We start from the raw sequence: 19,704 nt of genomic DNA, 5'->3' as shown, positions 1-19,704 counted from the left end.
GATATTAGAAACGAAATAAAATCAACACTTCGTTACATATGTTCCTTTTCCTTTCATTATAAAGTTGAGAAAGTGACTTAATGCTACCACGTGATTTGTTTTTTTATGTAAATAAAAAATAGATAATATTAACAAATGTTTTAGTGTACTTAATACATTTTATTTTTAAATAAAAAGTATAATTTTATATTATTTTTAGTTATTAAACACTTGAATAAGTTGATAAGAAATAAATCAAATTTTAGAATATTTTATTATATAATGTGATATTATTTTGTTTAACTTTTCATTAAGCTATCACCATAGTGGTAGTGTGGTAGCATAATTGGTGGAGACGAATCTTTTTTTGTGATAATATATTTGACCATAAAAAACTATTGTAAAATATTTATAATAATATTATAATAAAGTTAAGGTGATGACTCGCTTACATATATAATTGTTATAAATAATATTAAACAATATTTAAAAGAAGAATATTCTTTTGATCACGATTATATAGTCATTTCATTTCTCTTTTATTGAGAGAAAAAAAATTTCCATTAAGCTTAATGATATTGGAGTGGGCTCCCTGGGGCCAATGAACGGCTAAATTGGGAAGTTGGGCCAATAATAATTTTTCTTTTCAGTTTTTCAAAGGATATTTTCAAAATAAAAAAAGATTCTTCCATTAATCGACCAAAAGCAAATTATATATATGTTTGTATTTCAAAATATTAAGCGAGACCTGTCCAGAATAGCTTTTTTTAAAAAAAAAATTAAAAACTTTAAAGAAAGAATAAATTGAAATAAAATTAAAATTTTAATAGTTAAGGCAAATTAAAATATAATAACACTTTTGGATTTACTAAAATATATAAATAATTTTTTTTTACATAGACAACAACACGAAGATAACAAAATTTATGTTTTTAAAAATTTAATAATTATTCAAAGATACATGAGCACAAATATTTCTTGATAATCAAGAAAATTAAATTATTAGAACTTGTGTTGCAACTTATCAAAACAAGACAGGTACCAACATTATATCGTAGGGGCGTTGCACGATAATAAGATTTTCTGGCAATGGAAGACAAGTGAACAAAGACATCGCATTGCAAGGGCGTTGCATGATATGGTAATTCATAGGGAGATCGAATCGAACCAGTATAGGGCAAGAAGTCTCTATTTTTGTATTAATCCCATACAAAAAACCGTTGAAGCATTCTTCTTCAAACCCGTACACCATCTTCATTCTCAAGAAAACACCTGCCGTCAATAAACTATCTGATCCCGCTTGATGAGCACGACCCAATCTTTCAACCTCCAAAATCTTGGATAATCTTTCTAACCCCAGTTCACCATCCATCAACCCTTCGCAAAATCTAGCCATGTACTTGACATCGTACACAGATCCAAAAACACGTCCAAGCATGACCGAAAACTCCAAAGCCGAATTTGGCAAGTCTTGCCCACCTAAAAGCCTCCAAAGATATGCAAAGTCGTAGAGACCGTGAAATGTGACCCATTTGAGATTCTTATGATTCGACAGTATCTCGTTAAACACAATAGAGAAATGTAACATGTCAACTGCATCCCTTCTTCTCCTGTTCTTTTTGTTCAAACTATCATTCTTATTTTTCTCAACATTGTCTTTGTTAGGCGATGACTGGAATGAAGATTGACCTTGACCCTCTTTGACTACAAAATTATAAAAATTTACTTGCCAAGTGCCACCAACATTGCCTTCATCGTCCAATAACGTTAATCCTAGTTGTACAATTTTTGACTGGTCAATATTGTACTTAAGGTCTTCATATACTTTCTCTTCAGAAGAGTGTCTCGGCGTCCGATGCAAGAATCCCGGAAACTCGGTGTCAAATGCTATAGTATGATACGTATCAAGTTTGTCATTAATACATAACATTTCATTGTAGAAATTCCACTCCCAAACTTGCTTAATTCTAATCGATGAGTTCTCCATGATTTCTTATCAAATTTACTAACTCGTAGTGTTTTTGTTTTTTTTTTTCCTTGTTAGTTAGATTAAGGGCCTCCTTATTTATAGAGAGACATAAAATAATTCTAAATCTCCTAGGATTGAGATTCTCAAGCAGCATCCTAAATGTCATGAGATTGGGATTCTAAGAGATATTGTCATGAGATTGGAATTCTAAATCTCTTCTGATTGAGATTCTCAAAGATAGTATTCATCCTAATACATTATTAATTAAAGTTTATATTATATCATCAACATTATCATTAACATATTAACTCAACATAAAGTTATACTAATATTTGTTTAGTTTAAAATTTTGTTTAATTAAAACTAAATTGTAAAATTCCAATGAATTTTTAGGTGTTTAGCAGATTTGGATTTGATCCAAATTTATTACATAAATATTCACTAAAAAATAATTTTTTTAATTTTTAAAAAGGGGCAGAACAATCCTAAATCTCCTCAAGCAGGCATGCAATCATAAAACTCATAAGATTGGAATCATTAGAGATATTGTTCATCCCAATACATTATTAATTAAAATTGAACATTATATCATCAAGATTATCATTAAAACTTCATCATCATATTAACTCAACGTATAGCTATATTAATATTTGTCTAGTTTAAAATTTTGTTTAATTAAAACAAAATTATGAATTTTTAGGTGTTTAATAATTTAAAAGAATTAAAGTAAATCAAATGTTTAACAATTAATTCAATGAAAAATAATTTAAAATATTTAAATTTTAGGGTAAATACTATTGTCTCTCTAAACCTTTATAACAAATTAATTCAAGTCGTTTTACAACAACTATTACTATAATTTAATTTTTATAAAAAAATTCATCAAAAAATATAATTTTACATATAAATATATAATAAAAAAATAACAAACACAAAGTAAACAAATACTAGCAATCTTCTTTATTAAATCAATTAAAATCCAAACGTATCAGATTAAATCTAATTATAAATGAAATTGAATGAAGTTATTAATTATTGAATCTTTATCTAATGACTTTAGGTAAGATTGAGTTTTAATTTAAATTATGCCACGACTCTTAACTTTCCGTTTCTATAAAACTTTTCTACTCTATTTATGGAATACGCTAATCACAAGTTAAATGATTATGAAAAATTTATATTTTGAGTTATATAGATAAAATTTAAATAAATATTTACTAAAACAATCACTTATTATTTATTTAAAATTAAAATAAATTAAGTTATTATCACCCCAACTCTAAAGAATAGGGTAGTGTCAAAATTTGAAATATTATTAAATAATAAGAATAAAAGTGTATGTGATGCTATTGTGACACGAAACTTTGAGAGGGCTTCTTGTCAACGTGACCTCTCAAAACCTCTCTACTCTAAATGATAAAAAATAAAAAAAATAATAATCAAATTCCATTAACCATTCCCAGGTGTTTTTTTCTTCCATTAAACTAATAGTATACCTATATATATATATAAATAAATAAATATATTATACACCTTTGAACAACCTAGTCAACCACGTGACATGCTATTTCACGATTTCTATGCAAAGCAAACTACTTTACGATTTCTAGGCAAAGCAAACGATACAAATTTGCATTCGCAATTTGTACAAAGGAGCCGCAAAAAAATCCAAAGCTGTAGAGGCTCTAAAAGCTACAGTGGGTTTAATGAAAAATGGGAGTCATACAATTCCAGACAAGGCAGGCATGCAGGCATTTTATTCCATTCATGGGATATCTTAATTTTGCCAAGAAAATGAGGGCAAGGAAGGAAGAGACGAGACGATTATGAGAAAACCTTTTTTTTTAATCTAATATTTTTGGACTTCGGATTTTATTAGGGATACGTTGTTCTAAGTGTGCACGTGCTGGACGGTTGGCAGGCCCAAGCTAAAGCCTAACCCCAAATCCGGATATTAATCGGTGTTTCTAAGTTTTAACCCCACAATTAATTCAGTATAAACAGCAAAGGGAAAGAGTAACAACCAGAAAAGAAAAGAAAAAAGAAACTCACTTGTCCATGAATTTTCTCCTCCAATCTTTTTATAGTCTTGGCTGTACTATCCTTGTTTGGCTGCAAGGAAAAAAGAAAAAAAATTCCATCTTGAATTATAATTTATAATCTTAAATGGCACATTGAAGTGAAGTGATAAAGAACTTGCACAAAAAAGTCTCCATCTTGAAACTTCTGAAAGCCTCCAAACATAAAAAAATCAGCAACATTATCCTGAAAGATTGTTACTAGAAAGTGAATAATGACAATTTTCAACTGAATTTTTGGCACCAAAATGTCATGCTAAAATTCAGATTCAGTTTTTATATAACAATAAAAGTCACATGCCTCAATCAAACTAGGCGAGGTCAGGTACAAGAATTCTAAAACTCTGGGTCTAGCCATCTCTATCCATAGCCACATCCCAAATTCAGTTTTTATATTATCCAAATAAATTTTTACCTCGTTATCTGCAAGTCCATAAAGAGCAAAAGCAGCATTACAGCATTATGTTGTGCAGATCCATTTTTTTTTAATCAAGAAGCTTCAGTAATGGCACAATACCACTGCTATGGGCAACCCAGCTTGATTATGAGTATCCTTAAAAAGACAGCATCTCATTGCAACCAATAAAACACAATTTTTCAACTTCACAGGCGGGACAACATGGATAGCAAGTGTTTAGATTTCCATGGAGCAAAAGTAACTTGTATCAAGTTTCTCGCACTAATATCTTGCCAACAAAAAAATTAACAAGGACAAATAAAATTTATAAATCAACTCCACCACTCAAGCTTTTCCCAGTGATTTCAAGAAAAAAAAAAAAAAAGCACAAAGCAAGGATTTATAAAGAAAGCAGGACTCAAGAGTTTGTTATTTTTATTATTACAAGAACAGATTAAATTTGTAGTGTTCTGTAGATTTTCGATAGAGCACATGGTAAACCATGCTGTCACGACCCTAGGGGTGAATCAATAAATGGTCGTTAATAAATACTCGTATGTATTGTTAGTTGCTAACTTGATGGGGGTTAAGTGGTTAGGGAATTAGTTTACTGTTTTGGCTATTATGTTAGTTAGTTGTTATATTGTTAAGAATGCTGATTGCTGGAAGCTCTATAAGAGACCTACAGCAGTATGAGGAAGGGCATCAGAGAATAATGACAAGTTCTTTTCTTTCAATCCTCTCTCTCTCTCTTTCTCTTTGTTTTTTCCCTTAATATATTCTCTCTCTCCCTCTAATTATGTTCTTCTTCTTCTAAATTCCAATTCAAACCTTAGGACATCCTAGGGTCTTGACAAGTGGTATCAGAGCCAATGTTCTTGGCTATGGATCCCACTAATTCCAGTAGTGATTTTGACGATTCTGACGACAAAGAATCCAGTAGCGGACCCAAATTTTAGCGAGTTCAGTTGGGGCACGACATTGAAATTTATGAGTGAGCAAGTCTGGCTCGACTACAAGAGCAAAATGGACTGACGAAAGCAGGTGACCTGGGTTGACAGACGCAAGCAAGGCGTGACCCAAGACGAGGCAGTACGACGAACGCGAAGCTGGTGCAACTACAAGAGGCAGTCTTGATTAAAGCTTACGGACAGACACGAAGTGGGTGAAGCAATCTGTGTTTGGGGTGGAATTGACCAAGTTGCTGGAGATAATTCAAGAAGCGGCAAGTTCGATGACTCCAGAACAATTAATTCCATCAGAGTCAGAGGCTTGGGACCTTTGGACGGTGATTGGGTGAGTGAAGGCATGGCGTGGAAGCAGGCCCGGGCGATCTTGAATTCCTTGGTGCAATTCTTGGCGATGATTCCAACAAATTCTAACTTCTAATTAGGCGATTGTGGATTCGAGTCTTGAAGACAGAGTGGAGCAGCAGACCAGAATTTCCTATTTGACTTTGGAAAACGACTTGGCCTTCCGACGGTGCTTCCGACGACTCTTAAGAGTGAGTTTGAAGCTATCAGAACCCAGCCCAAATTCCGCAGGACTCCAGTTCCAATTGTGGAGGGCGATTCTTACCATAGTGAAAAAACAAAGCAGACCCAAGGAATTCCAGCCGAATTTCTTTAACCCAAGAACTGGGCGATCGCAATTGGGTCCAGCACAGTGAGACGAGCAAGCCCAGTAGTGTTCTTGGCATCAGACGAGGTCCAAGAAAGAATATTGGAGGCGAACAAGAGCGCGCAAGCGACTCGGTGCAGTAGGCGAGCCAAAACAACGGTGATATCGGGCGAATTCAGAGCCAAGCTATCCTCGGCCACTGACTTGGATTTGGACGATTCAAGAAGGGGGTTACCGAAGTGGAATTCTTGGCTATCTGTCCTGGGCGATTGCTGTGAGGCAATTTCGGACAAAATTTCAGTGAAGCTGATAATAGGTCAACTTGAAAGCAGTACAAACTCGATCAAATTTGGGAAGGGAAGTTACGCACCAAAAGCAGTTTTAAAAGCGAGCCATGGACACAAGATTTGAAGAAACATGCACTAAAATCAACAGACAGTTGGATGAGATTATGATCATGGTGGCCAAACGATTTCATATTTGCCTTCTAGCTGAGTTACTTTCTAAGGAGTATGGGGATCCGATTATTCAGAGGAAGAGGTTAGAACCGGCGACAGGTGGAGATCTTGACATTTCTCGTCCAGGGAGTCAACTTTCAGAGATAAAAGAAAGCTCTAGATCCATAGTAAGGCCATTTCGAGCAAGCAATGGAAGCATACCTCATGCTTCCAGTTGGGAGACAACAGGTGGAGTAAAATTAAATCAGGTTAGAGATGAGAGATACAGTGAAGAACTCAATAATCTAAAACAAGAAGGCTCTGTAACAGATTACAAGGTCAAGTTTGAGGAATGGAAAGTGCTGATACTCAACTCCCATCCAACCTTGAATGAGTCTTACTTTGTGTCAAAATTTACCAATGGTCTTGACGATGTGCTAAGACTTAATGTGCAAATATGTTGTCTTACTATAGTGGAATAAGCGATAGAGAAGGCAAGGCTGCATGAATTGGCATTAGAAGCCATTTACAGAAAACATGGACTGTAACCGGAAAATTATCATAAGAGTAGCTCGCAAGTTTGTAACAGACCACAAGTAGTTAAAGGAGTTTTGACAAAACAATCTAGATCGGAACAACTTTACATTAGCTCCAAGGAAGCTGATACTGAAGTTGTTGAGGGTGGACAGGCAACTGATGAGGATTCAGACCAAAGACAAAAACTGAAGGCTAAGGGCATGAATGGTTCTAAGGAAGCAGATTCAAAAAGTATGGTTTCTTTGCCTTTGGTTTTGGAAAAGACTGAGGAGTCACAGCTTCGGAAGATGAAGGAACAAAAGGGTGCTGCCATTTGGTTCATGAGTTTTGATATTGTGGAAGAGGGGGTTGCTAGCATCTGGTTCGGGAGATGGGACATTGGAGAAAGGAGCCTTGACATGGCAATCCTTGGAGTCTACATTTTATTTTTGCAAGAAAAACAAAAGCAACAAAGCGTGAGAGAAGACAGGCCAAAGCTTCGAAGGAGAAAGAAAGCAAGGAGAAGAATAAACCAGATTATTAAGGCTGTAATTGGCTGAAGAACAAGGTCAATAGTTGTCAATTCTTGGAGACAAGAATTGTTTGAAGGGGAGGGAATTGTCACAACCCTAGAGGTGAATCAATAAATGGTCGTTAATAAATATACTTGTATGTGTTGTTAGTTGCTAACTAGATGGGGGTTAAGTGGTTAGGGAATTAGTTTACTGTTTTGGCTATTATGTTAGTTAGTTGTTATATTGTTAAGAATGCTAATTGCTGGAAACTCTATAAGAGACCTACAGCAGTATGAGGAAGGGCATCAGAGAATTATGACAAGTCCTTTTCTTTCAATCCTCTCTCTCTCTTTCTCTCTTTTTCCCCTTAATATGTTCTCTCTCTCCCTCTAATTATGTTCTTCTAAATTCCAATTCAAACCTTAGGATTATGAGAAAACCTTTTTTTTTAATCTAATATTTTTGGACTTCGGATTTTATTAGAGATACGTTGTTCTAGGTGTGCACGTGCTGGACGGTTGGCAAGCATGCAGCCAAAGCCTAACCCCAAACCCGGATATTAATCGGTGTTTCTAAGTTTTAACCCCACAATTAATTCAGTATAAACAGTAAAATGAAAGAGTAACAACCAGAAAAGAAAAGGAAAAAGCAACTCACCCGTCCATGGATTTTCTCCTCCAATCTTTTCATAGTCTTGGCTGTACGATCCTTGTATGGCTGCAAGGAAAAAAGAAAAAAAATTCCATCTTGAATTATAATTTATAATCTTAAATGGCACATTGAAGTGAAGTGATAAAGTACTTGCACAAAAAAGTCTCCGTCTTGAAACTTCTGAAAGCCTCCAAACATAAAAAAATCCGCAACATTATCCTGAAAGATTGTTACTAGAAAGTGAATAATGACAAATTTCAACTGAATTTTTGGCACCAAAATGTCATGCTAAAATTCAGATTCAGTTTTTATATAACAATAAAAGTCACATGCCTCAATTAAACTAGGCGAGGTCAGGTACAAGAATTCTAAAACTCGGGTCTAGCCATCTCTATCCATAGCCACATCCCAAATTCAGTTTTTATATTATCCAAGAAACTTGTATCAAGTTTCTTGCACTAATATCTTGCCAACAAAAGAATTAACAAGGACAAATAAAATTTATAAATCAACTCCACCACTCAAGCTTTTCCCAGTGATTTCAAGAAAAAAAGAAGAAGCACAAAGCAAGGATTTATAAAGAAAGCAGGACTCAAGAGTTTGTTATTTTTATTATTAGAAGAACAGAACTTAAATTTGTAGTGTTCTGTAGATTTTCGATAGAGCACATCGTAAACCATGCCCACTTTGTATTTTAGCCTATCTTTAAAGAAAAACTCAGAGAGACTAAGCAGCCAAAAGAGACCACGATAAAACTTTCTAGAGAAGTAACATAAGCAATCTACTTTCCATTTCTCTCGCTCTAGGCTCTGAAAGCTGGCTCATAATTCCTGGTTATCCTTCCTCTTTTCCTAATAGATATGATTTTATTCAAAGAAGGATAAAGATTAAAAGAAAACTGACAGTTTTTCAAACGAAAATAATTCCAAAGCCTCTGCAGCAAGGGAGGTTTTGTTGAATCATGCTTTACTACAAAGTTAAATGCACCAAAAAAAGATACGAGAAATGAACAGTTGAAAATAAAAACATGTGCCAACCTCCCCAATGCAAATGCTGCCATTTTCCTCAGGTTGGGCTCAGGGGACTGAAGCATCTCAATCTCAATTAATGGTGGGACAGCACCACTCTGAACAATATGCACCTACAAAAATCATATTCCAAAGCAGTAAGAGGCAGCATAATGCAGGATGTTGAATAAAAGTTTGGCAATTTCTTGCTTCAAATATGGAACCTATTTCACTCCACCTTGCAGTCCGAATCAGTAGCTGCAAATTGCCCAAGCAACAAAGCTACAACCCTTTGGCTCTCAGAACAGCAGGAACTGTAAAGGCATCCATAAATCTTGTAAGACCAAAACATCAAGGTAAAGGTTGGAGAGAACAAGTATGCTAATTGCAACTCAAATACAGTCATGAGAGTTGAAAAGCAAAACATTGCAAAGAGCAAACAGTAGGAAAACAGCAAGTAAAATTGAATGAAATATTAGTACCTCGGTAATCCGATTACAGGTTGTAAAGCTCCAGCAAGCAAACTTGCTTCCTAATTTTAGGGGATGAATGCACCAGATTACCAATCACACGGACCCGACAAAAATACTCAATGGGGAAGTAACTGTTTCTGGCGATATAAGTGTTCAAAAAGATGTCCAAATGTAAGTGAATTACTAGAGTTACCGGATAAAATCATAGCCAACCGCCTCAAACCTGAAATTCATAATTCATAATTTCATAATATAAGCAGTGTGAAAGCAAAGGTTGTATTTATATGAATCATATAAATCAGAGAAATCCCACAAACCTGATTTTTATTCTCACCGTTTTTAAAGGCAACAGTCCGCAGAGCCCCTGCTCCTGCTCTCTGAACCTTCATGACATTGAGTTCAAGCAAATCAACAAGTGATGCGATTCCCGCTTCATGCCTGGATAGAACGAAAAAATTCAAGAACCACAGCGCTTGATGCTGAAAACATACATGCAGCAATAATTCTCTAGAACGCACACAAATATTAACGAAAAGTTTAAGAATCGAGCCTCTGCGTTACCGTTCTTGGCAAGTTCCGAAAGAACGTGTGCTGCGCACTTGGCAGTGGCCCGATCCGCCTCGGTGGACGAGAAACTGGAGTCGAGGATTGCGATCTGAGCGAGAACATCGCGGACGATATCTTCTTGAGCTTTACCAGTCGACGCAATGGCGACCGTTCGATCGGCATCGAAATCCTCCGATAGCTTCCGCTTGATCGAGTTTGTCCTGGCAGAGTTGGTAGGTTTTTCACGCCGATTCTGGTTTCCTTGTCTTCTGTAGATGAGAGAGAGAGAAAGAGAGAGCGAGGAGGGGGGTCCGGAGAGCTAGTATGGGGAAATGGATTGGGTTTACGAAATTTCCTCGGTTCCTATTCTGAAGCGAACCCTGTGGCTGTGGCTGTGGGCCTGCTTTTGAACCGCCTCTTCACTTTTCCAAAGCCCATTCCCCGCCTACTTATCGCCAATAAATAGTGAAAAGTGACCCCTAAATGTCTAAGTGAACCCAAATTTAATTAAAAAAACAAAATGAAATTGAAACATCGATTTGATTTTATTTATTATCTTGGGATTATTGCCCCTAGATACTCTTCCGCTGTTTGTATTCTCCATTTCAACAAAAAAAGATAAATTGAGAGCAGACGAGGCAGTTAAAGCAAAAATGAACAAAGTCTAAAATGAACTTGATTAAATGTTGTGTATAAGTATTGTGATAGATGATAGATTGGGGAAAGCAAAAGAATGGAATGGTTGGAGTTGGATGGTAGCCCATCTCCTCCCGTTTCTTGTTGTTTCTTTAGCAATCTTCTTCCCTCTCTCCTCTCCAAATCTCTCGCTTTCGCTCTTATTCATCTCTTCTTCTTCTTGCTCTTCATTTCTTTATTCTATTTTCTTCATTTTTTTGTTCTTGACTGGAGCTTCAAGTAGAGATCTGTAGATTTTGGGGATTTTCTTCATCTCTTTGGAGTTGCACCATTTAAGCCAAGTTCTTATTACATCATCTTTTATTTGGTTGTGCAAGATTTTCTTAACTCTCTCTCTTTCTCTCTCTCTCTCTTCATTTGATGCAAGATTTTATCTTCTTCATTGTGTTGAAATCTCTTTCGATAAAATGAGTTTCTCTCTATATTGGTTGTAAATATTATATATTTATCTTGTAAATTGGATAGTCTTGTTGAGAGTTAGGGTTTGTTCAATGAATGACATTTGGGGTTTGTTCAGTATTTATATTATCCAAATAAATTTTTACCTCGTTATCTGCAAGTCCATAAAGAGCAAAAGCAGCATTATGTTGTGCAGATCCAATTTTTTTTTAATCAAGAAGCTTCAGTAATGGCACAATACCACTGCTATAGGCAATCCCAGCTTGATTATGAGTGTCCTTAAAAACTAAAAAGACAGCATCTCATTGCAAACAATAAAACACAATTTTTCAACTTCACAGGCGGGACAAAAGTAACTTGTATCAAGTTTCTTGCACTAATATCTTGCCAACAAATAAAATTTATAAATCAACTCCACCACTCAAGCTTTTCCCAGTGATTTCAAGAAAAAAAAAAGAAGCACAAAGGAAGGATTTATAAAGAAAGCAGGACTCAAGAGTTTGTTATTTTTATTATTAGAAGAACAGAACTTAAATTTGTAGTGTTCTGTAGATTTTCGATAGAGCACATGGTAAACCATGCCCACTTTGTATTTTAGCCTATCTTTAAAGAAAAACTCAGAGAGACTAAGCAGCCAAAAGAGACCAAGATAAAACTTTCTAGAGAAGTAACATAAGCAATCTACTTTCCATTTCTCTCGCTCTAGGCTCTGAAAGCTGGCTCATAATTCCTGCTTATCCTTCCTCTTTTCCTAATAGATATGATTTTATTCAAAGAAGGATAAAGATTAAAAGAAAACTGGCAGTTTTTCAAACGAAAATAATTCCAAAGCCTCTGCAGCAAGGGAGGTTTTGTTGAATCATGCTTTACTACAAAGTTAAGTGCACCAAAAAAAGATACGAGCAATGAACAGTTGAAAATAAAAACATGTGCCAACCTCCCCAATGCAAATGCTGCCATTTCCCTCAGGTTGGGCTCAGGGGACTGAAGCATCTCAATCTCAATTAATGGTGGGACAGCACCACTCCGAACAATATGCACCTACAAAAATCATATTCCAAAGCAGTAAGAGGTAGCATAATGCAGGATGTTGAATAAAAGTTTGGCAATTTCTTGCTTCAAATATGGAACCTATTTCACTCCACCTTGCAGTCCGAATCAGTAGCTGCAAATTGCCCAAGCAACAAAGCTACAACCCTTTGGCTCTCAGAACAGCAGGAACTGTAAAGGCATCCATAAATCTTGTCATCAAGGTAAAGGTTGGAGAGAACAAGTATGCTAATTGCAACTCAAATACAGTCATGAGAGTTGAAAAGCAAAACATTGCAAAGAGCAAACAGTAAGAAAACAGCAAGTAAAATTGAATGAAATATTAGTATGATATGTTCATGGGAAGTGGGTCATACTCGGGGAGAACTGCTGCCTCAGAAATAGGACTTAGTTGGCTTAGTTGTAGTTTGTTTTGGATAAATGGTGGTAACTACTTCCACATTTTGTGCCACATCGTGCCACATCCTTTAGCATTATTATTCAGTTATTTCAGTTGTTATTTTTTTGTAGTTGATGTTCTCATTTGGCTTATAAATAGCCTGGGAACTATTGGAACAAAGGGCAGAAAAATATAATCCCACACTTCTTCCTTTCCAAAGTCTCTGTTCTTCTTCTTCTTTGCTATTCTCCAACTGTTCTAATTAGTACCTCGGTAATCCGATTAAAGGTTGTAAAGCTCCAGCAAGCAAACTTCCTTCTTAATTTTAGGGGATGAATGCACCAGATTACCAATCACACAGACCCGACAAAAATACTCAATGGGGCAGTAACTGTTTCTGCCGATATAAGTGTTCAAAAAGATGTCCAAATGTAAGCGAATTACTAGAGTTACCGGATAAAATCATAGCCAACCGCTTCAAACCTGAAATTCATAATTTCATAATATAAGCAGTGTGAAAGCAAAGGTTGTATTTATATGAATCATATAAATCAGAGAAATCCCATAAACCTGATTTTTGTTCTCATCGTTTTTAAAGGCAACAGTCCGCAGAGCCCCTGCTCCTGCTCCTGCTCTCTGGACCTTCATGACATTGAGTTCAAGCAAATCAACAAGTGATGCGATTCCCGCTTCATGCCTGGATATAACGAAAAAATTCAAAGACCTTGATCATCAAAAAATTCAAGAACCACAGCGCTTGATGCTGAAAACATACATGCAGCAATAATTATCTAGAACGCACACAAATATTAACGAAAAGTTTAAGAATCGAGCCTCTGCGTTACCGTTCTTGGCAAGTTCCGGAATAACGTGTGCTGCGCACTTGGCAGCGGCCCGATCTGCCTCGGTGGACGAGAAAGTGGAGTCGAGGATTGCGACCTGAGCGAGAACATCGCGGACGATATCTTCTTGAGCTTTACCAGTCGACGCAATGGCGACCGTTCGATCGGCATCGAAATACTCCGATAGCTTCCGCTTGATCGAGTTTCTCCTGGCAGAGCTTGTAGGTTTTTCACGCCGATTCTGGTTTCCATGTCTTCTGTAGATGAGAGAGAGATAGAGAGACGGGGGTGGGTGGTACAGAGGGAGATCCGGAGAGTGGCAGGAAATGGATTGGGTTTTTCCAAAGCCCGTGCTAACTTGCGCATTTGCCGCAATCTTATCGCTCATGAACAGTGAAAAGTGACCCCTAAATAAGGGTGCGCATCCAGTTATAACCATATCGAATCAGGCCAAAATACCTAATCGAATCGAACTGAACTTAGACATAAAACCAAACCGAACCTATTCACTAACTGAAATAATCGAAACCGATCTAACCAAATTTAAATTTTTAATAACCGAACCGAAAATCGAACCGATATAATTGCCTAAAAAATCGAACCAATTAGCATAATAACCAATATAGCGAACTGAAAATAAGCTACCTATCCAAATTCAAATATAATAAACTGAGCGCACAACATTCAAACACACAATATCAATCAATTTAAACACACATATATGAATATACACACACAACATCAATCTAAACATCAACGCATTTGCATCCAAATCTAAAATTAAAGGAAAATTGGATAAATTTCATTCATGATTAATAAAATGACATTAGTTGATTTCTACGATCATTCACTCAAAAAGTTACACAAAACCTACCTTGCAATACATATCATTCACCTGTATATGCACTGTACAACTATATATATACACACATACATGTACCTATTAATCTTCAACTCTGAATCGATCAAGGAATTGAAGCGGACGAAAGCTTGGATACTGTCTCTCCTCTCTCCCTCTGTGCTCTAAATATGATTGCTCTAGAGAAATGGATGAAGGGGCGACGGTGTCGGGTCTATGGATCTCAGCTGTTGGTGTCGGTGGGGTGGGGTGGGTGACTATTTAGAAGCCGACGATGATAGCGATTAGTTTCGAAGGCGAGGGAGAGGGTAAGGGACTTAGGGTTTCGATTCGCTCGCCCTCACCCTCGAAACTAAGGGACTTAGGGTTTCGATTCTCTCAACCTCACCCTCGCCCTCGAAACTAAGGGACTTAGGGTTTCGATTCGAGGGTAAGGGACTTAGGGTTTCGATTTGGGTCCAGAGGGGCTGGGTGGTGGGGGCTACAGGATAGCCATTGGTTTCAATCTTCGATCGATGGCGATGGCGAGGATTAGGGTTATTTGCTCACGGGGTGGGATTGGGGATTCGGGTGTAGGAGCGCTGAGCTGGGAGTTGGGTTGGGGGGTCAAGATCAGTTCGGTCTTTGTTTTTGTGGGGGGCGCAGGCGGGGAACCGAACTGAACCAATTACCCGATTTTTTAGAAAATTAATAACCGAACCGACCGAACCGATCGGTTCGGTTCGGTTAGTTCGGGTTACCCAAATTTTTGCATACCCCTACCCCTAAATGCAAAGTAAACCCTAATTTAATTAGAAAAACAAAATAGAATTGAAATATTGATTTGATTTTGTTTATCATTTTGGAATTATCGCCTTTACGTACTCTTTCGCTGCTCGTATCTTTGATTTTAACAAAAGAGGTAAATTATAGGTAAAAACTTTATTTCACTGTACAGAACAAGAAATTGAACCCACGGCCTACTGTTATAAATCCCAACTTATCATGGCCCAATAACTTGATCTATGCTCTGGGGTGATTTTATTTATTATCTTGACACACCATGTGTATGTATATACATTTAGAATAATGCTATTTGTACACAATAAGTTTGACAGAATAGTTTACAAGTGTAATTAAATGACGATTTTGCCCCTTTCTCCTCTCTCTCAATGACTATTTTGTTCCTTCCCCCTCCAACAACCTCTCTTCTCTCTCTCTTTCCTCTCGTTGCTGTATCCCCGCAGTTGCAATCGACAATCAGTCGTCGACCTCTCGCTATCTTTCTTTGTTTTAGTCGCATCGCCTCTTCTCGCCGCTTCTGCCTTGCCGTCTCGTCGCTGCTGCCACCTCGCCTCATCACCGCTGCATCCTCCAACAACCAGCTCTCTTCTCACTGTCGCCTCTCGATGCTGAGGCAAGAGGCGAGCTAATTGATGAATGATGTAGTGGTGAGAAAGCGAGGCGGCAAGGTAGAGATGGCAAATGGGCTAGCCAGCCTGGCCCGACCCACCTCCCACTTGGCCACCCATTTGGTGGGTCCAGCCGAATTTGGCCTGCGAAAGAGGCGGGTCGGGCCAGACAATGAAAATTGGGGCCCGACTGTAAGAATTATCTTGTGGCTCACATGATAATTAAGTAAATATCTCTTTGGATATTATAGTGTTTATCTAATGAGATAATCAAGTTCATTATCAGATATAATGGTATTAATCTGATAAGATAAATATAAGGATTTAATAAGATAATAATCAATCCTAATTCTATTTGGTTTAGAAGATGTTAATGATAACTCCTAAGAGTCTTGATGGGAGACTATTTCTACTATTATAAATAGGGGTCTGGTCCTCTCCCTACCCAACACAATCAAAAAACAGTACAGTTATTATTCCATCATTACAGTTGAGGTCAAAGGGGAGAAATCAGATTCCGGTATTTCGTCATTAGCTGGTATTTCTCATTACGGTATTATCTGTTATGGATTCAGGTACGCATTTAATTACAGTTTATGTGATTTACATGAGTTTTACGATTATGGGCATAAATGATTAATTGCATATTATGTTCATAATGCAATATTATGATTTTAACTTACACCGGCACGGCCCTGTGGCCAAGACGGGCCAGCCCGTGGGCTTGGTTGTCTCGGCCGGCTCGTGACTCTTAATAAATTATGTTTTAATTTTTTAAACATAATTTTTTAAATATTTTTTAATTTTTTTCTCAAATACAACAAATTTTTTAAAATATGTTTATAAGTAATTAGTTTAAAATATCTTTTTTAAAATATGTTTATGTTTGTAATTTGTGATAATTAATACTATTGATAAAAATATTTATGATATTATAGAGATTATACTTGTAATGATAATAATTTTTTTAGTAAGATCATACTTTTGTTCTTGAAATTTATCAATTCACCTTCTAATCTTTTATATTTTATCAATCCACATGTTGTTTTTACCATATTATTATTAGTTATCATTACTAAGCTTGAAAAGGTAATTACAAACATAATCTTTTCATTTTTATTTTATTTTTTGGTGGGCCGCCTGGCCCATTTGCCATCTCTATGGCAAGGCATTAGCGACAAGGTAGCGAGATTGTAGCGACAAGATAAGATGAGGCGGCTAAGGCGAAGAATGACAGCGAGAGGAGTGGCGGCAGGCGACCAGTTGCAACGGCGAGGGAAAGGGGGAGAGAGATAGAAAGGAGAGAGAGAAAGAGGTGAACAAAAATTGTGATATATTGCAATATTTCGCCCAATAAACCCACGTGTGAAACTCCCTTTTGTACAAATAGTGGGACTCATATATTTAACATAGGTAAGTGTTAAATTGAATCAAAGATAAAGAACGATCAAACCATCAATCACATAAATGAATATAAAATTTGATGTGAGAAAACCTAAATTGAAAAAAATTATAGGCAAAAATAACAGAGTATCACTATAATAATATTGGTACAATAATAATGATATAGTTGCAATTAATTCAAGAGCATTGAGTTCATATTTATTGACATAAAATCATATATAGATGTACATAGAAAATCATATTCTGATTAAAAGATTATTCAAGATAATATTTTTTCAAATGAAATAAATCTCATTTAAAATCAAATTTAACAACATATTTGTTATGGGCGATCTCCGAGAATCAGCTAACGGGCTGGACCCGGTCCCGCAAGGCGAACTCAAAATACCCAAGGCCTAATAGGCCGACCGGAATTCCTTAGAGGCCCACCAGACCCAAAGATCGAGGACCACCAATGAAAAATCTCACGGTAAAAAGTCAGGTCGCTTGAAGACAGTAAACTCGCCCTAAGCGAGCTCGCTTGAAATAACATCCCAGCATCACGACTTCAGCTTTGCCGAAAGACGCGCCAAAGATTAGAACAGTCAGAAGACCGCGAAATAATCGAAAGCGATATACACCTGCCTATCAGAAGTAATTCAAATCCCTGAAAACAAGGAACCTATCCCTGATATTCTGAACGATAAGGAAAGCGCCATCAACGGAATAGACTCCTTCCATACTTAGAACTAATTCGAATTGTAAACAACACGACTCTATTTATAGAGGAGGATACGCCACTGTAAAAGGAGGATGACTGAATTACATACTGTGACTCTGCCAGAATAATCAGAGAACAGTCGTGGACTAGGCACGATTCGGGCCGAACCACGTAAAAATCTTGTGTGCTTCTTGTTTGTTCTTTTGCTTCTGTTCCTTACTCTTCGGCATCCGTTATCGCATTGTGGGCTCTCGGACTCCAGTTGACGGTTCTCGTACGTCAACAATATTAATGACAGTCAAATTTAAAATTCTAATCACGATCAAATTAGTGATCTCAATCATGGTCAAATTTGAATTCTTGTTCAAAATTATAACAGTAAATATATATATACACAAATATACTATATATTAACTTGTACATATGTGTATGTGTATGTATATTAACTTACATATTTATACAATGATATAATGTGGATATTAATAATATATATGTACTAGGCGATTTGGCAATGACTTCAAATTTTTGGTCATTTTATGCAATCTCAGGCATTCTCGCCAATGAGATCGTCTCAATGGGGTTACTTACAATCACGAGAATCTTCTATTGGCGTGTTTACATGGCAATCGAGGTCTCTGAAAGAATTCTTGAAAGTGTTGATGTTCTACCCTTGTGTTTAGTTTTGATGATGAAAAACGATACCTTGTTTTATCCCTAAATCATGAGTCAAGTCTATGGTTTTCAACAAAAATCAATTTCAAATGCTTTGTTAAAATGAAAACCAAAAAGATTTATCATTTTCTATATTAGTTGGAGATTTGCAAAGTCAAGTATTTAGTCTTAAAAGAATCTCCTAAAATAATTTTCAAATTAGCTTTGAAGTTGTTGGTCAACATAGAGCTAAAATTGTTCTAAGGTAAAAGACCATCTTTAACATATATGTGTTTGATGAAAATCCAATCTTAAGTATGAAAAATCATGTATGTTAATCTCATACTTCAAAATAAACTTTCATATTTTGAAACGTGCATGAAAGGTTTTGGCTTGAAACTTAATCGTATGAAAAATCCTTTAGTTCATGCATCATATCTTGAAACTCATTTTGATAACGTTTCAATATTTTTTCTAAATCTAGAAGATTAGCACTTTATAAGGAGACATATATGAAAATGTTTCCTTTTTAGAAAACTAACTCCCGGTAATTCAATAGCTAACATTCATTAGTGATAAAATGATTTTTAACGAATTTTTCAAGAAATAGAAAGTGTATATCTTGGAGGTGGTAAAATCGCAAAATCCTAAGTTCCTACTAAAATCCAAATTCTACTTTTTTATTCTTATGGATTTTGAATTTTTAGATATTTTTATTGAATCCAAATGGGGGGTACTTTCTTATTTACATTTATGTATTAAAGTAAATGGAAGGTAAAATATAAATTAAACAAAATAAGAACATTTACTTAAACTAAAGAAATGTAAGTATGTGGTGATGTTTTGTATTAATCAAGTGTGCTTCTACATGTTATCTGTTAAATTTCCAGATTTTCCAAGAAGATAGTCGACTGTTGTTTAGTGCTATCGACTATGCATAAGGATAGTCAACTATGCTTGTTTAATCTGTCGACTATATATGGCCTCTGTCGACTATATTTCATTCTGTCGACTATTGTGTAAGGATAGTCGACTATGCTATTTCATCTGTCGACTATGAGAAGTTTTGATTGAGAAATAGTCGATTATGCTTTTCTGTCTGTCGACTATGGCTAGTTTTATTTGATAAAATAGTTGACTAACCT

General features: G+C 36.0%; 1 protein-coding gene across 1 annotated transcript in view; it reads right to left on the bottom strand.

The window, feature by feature from the left end:
• The window catches only part of LOC127814150 (putative CCR4-associated factor 1 homolog 8), a 113,481-nt gene that overhangs the window by 15,286 nt on the left and 78,491 nt on the right, over positions 1 to 19,704 (bottom strand). The window contains exons 9-14 of the mRNA XM_052355434.1: positions 13,283 to 13,354; positions 13,166 to 13,195; positions 9,408 to 9,483; positions 9,200 to 9,303; positions 8,317 to 8,381; positions 8,169 to 8,228 (exon numbers count right to left, since the gene is read on the bottom strand). Coding sequence (XP_052211394.1) covers positions 8,169 to 8,228; positions 8,317 to 8,381; positions 9,200 to 9,303; positions 9,408 to 9,483; positions 13,166 to 13,195; positions 13,283 to 13,354 — 407 coding nt within the window. The remainder of the gene's footprint in view (positions 1 to 8,168; positions 8,229 to 8,316; positions 8,382 to 9,199; positions 9,304 to 9,407; positions 9,484 to 13,165; positions 13,196 to 13,282; positions 13,355 to 19,704) is intronic.

Source organism: Diospyros lotus, chromosome 12 (genome assembly GCF_014633365.1).
Source record: "Diospyros lotus cultivar Yz01 chromosome 12, ASM1463336v1, whole genome shotgun sequence".
Taxonomy (NCBI): Eukaryota; Viridiplantae; Streptophyta; class Magnoliopsida; order Ericales; family Ebenaceae; genus Diospyros; species Diospyros lotus.
This window is presented reverse-complemented; position numbering and strand designations above follow the sequence as displayed.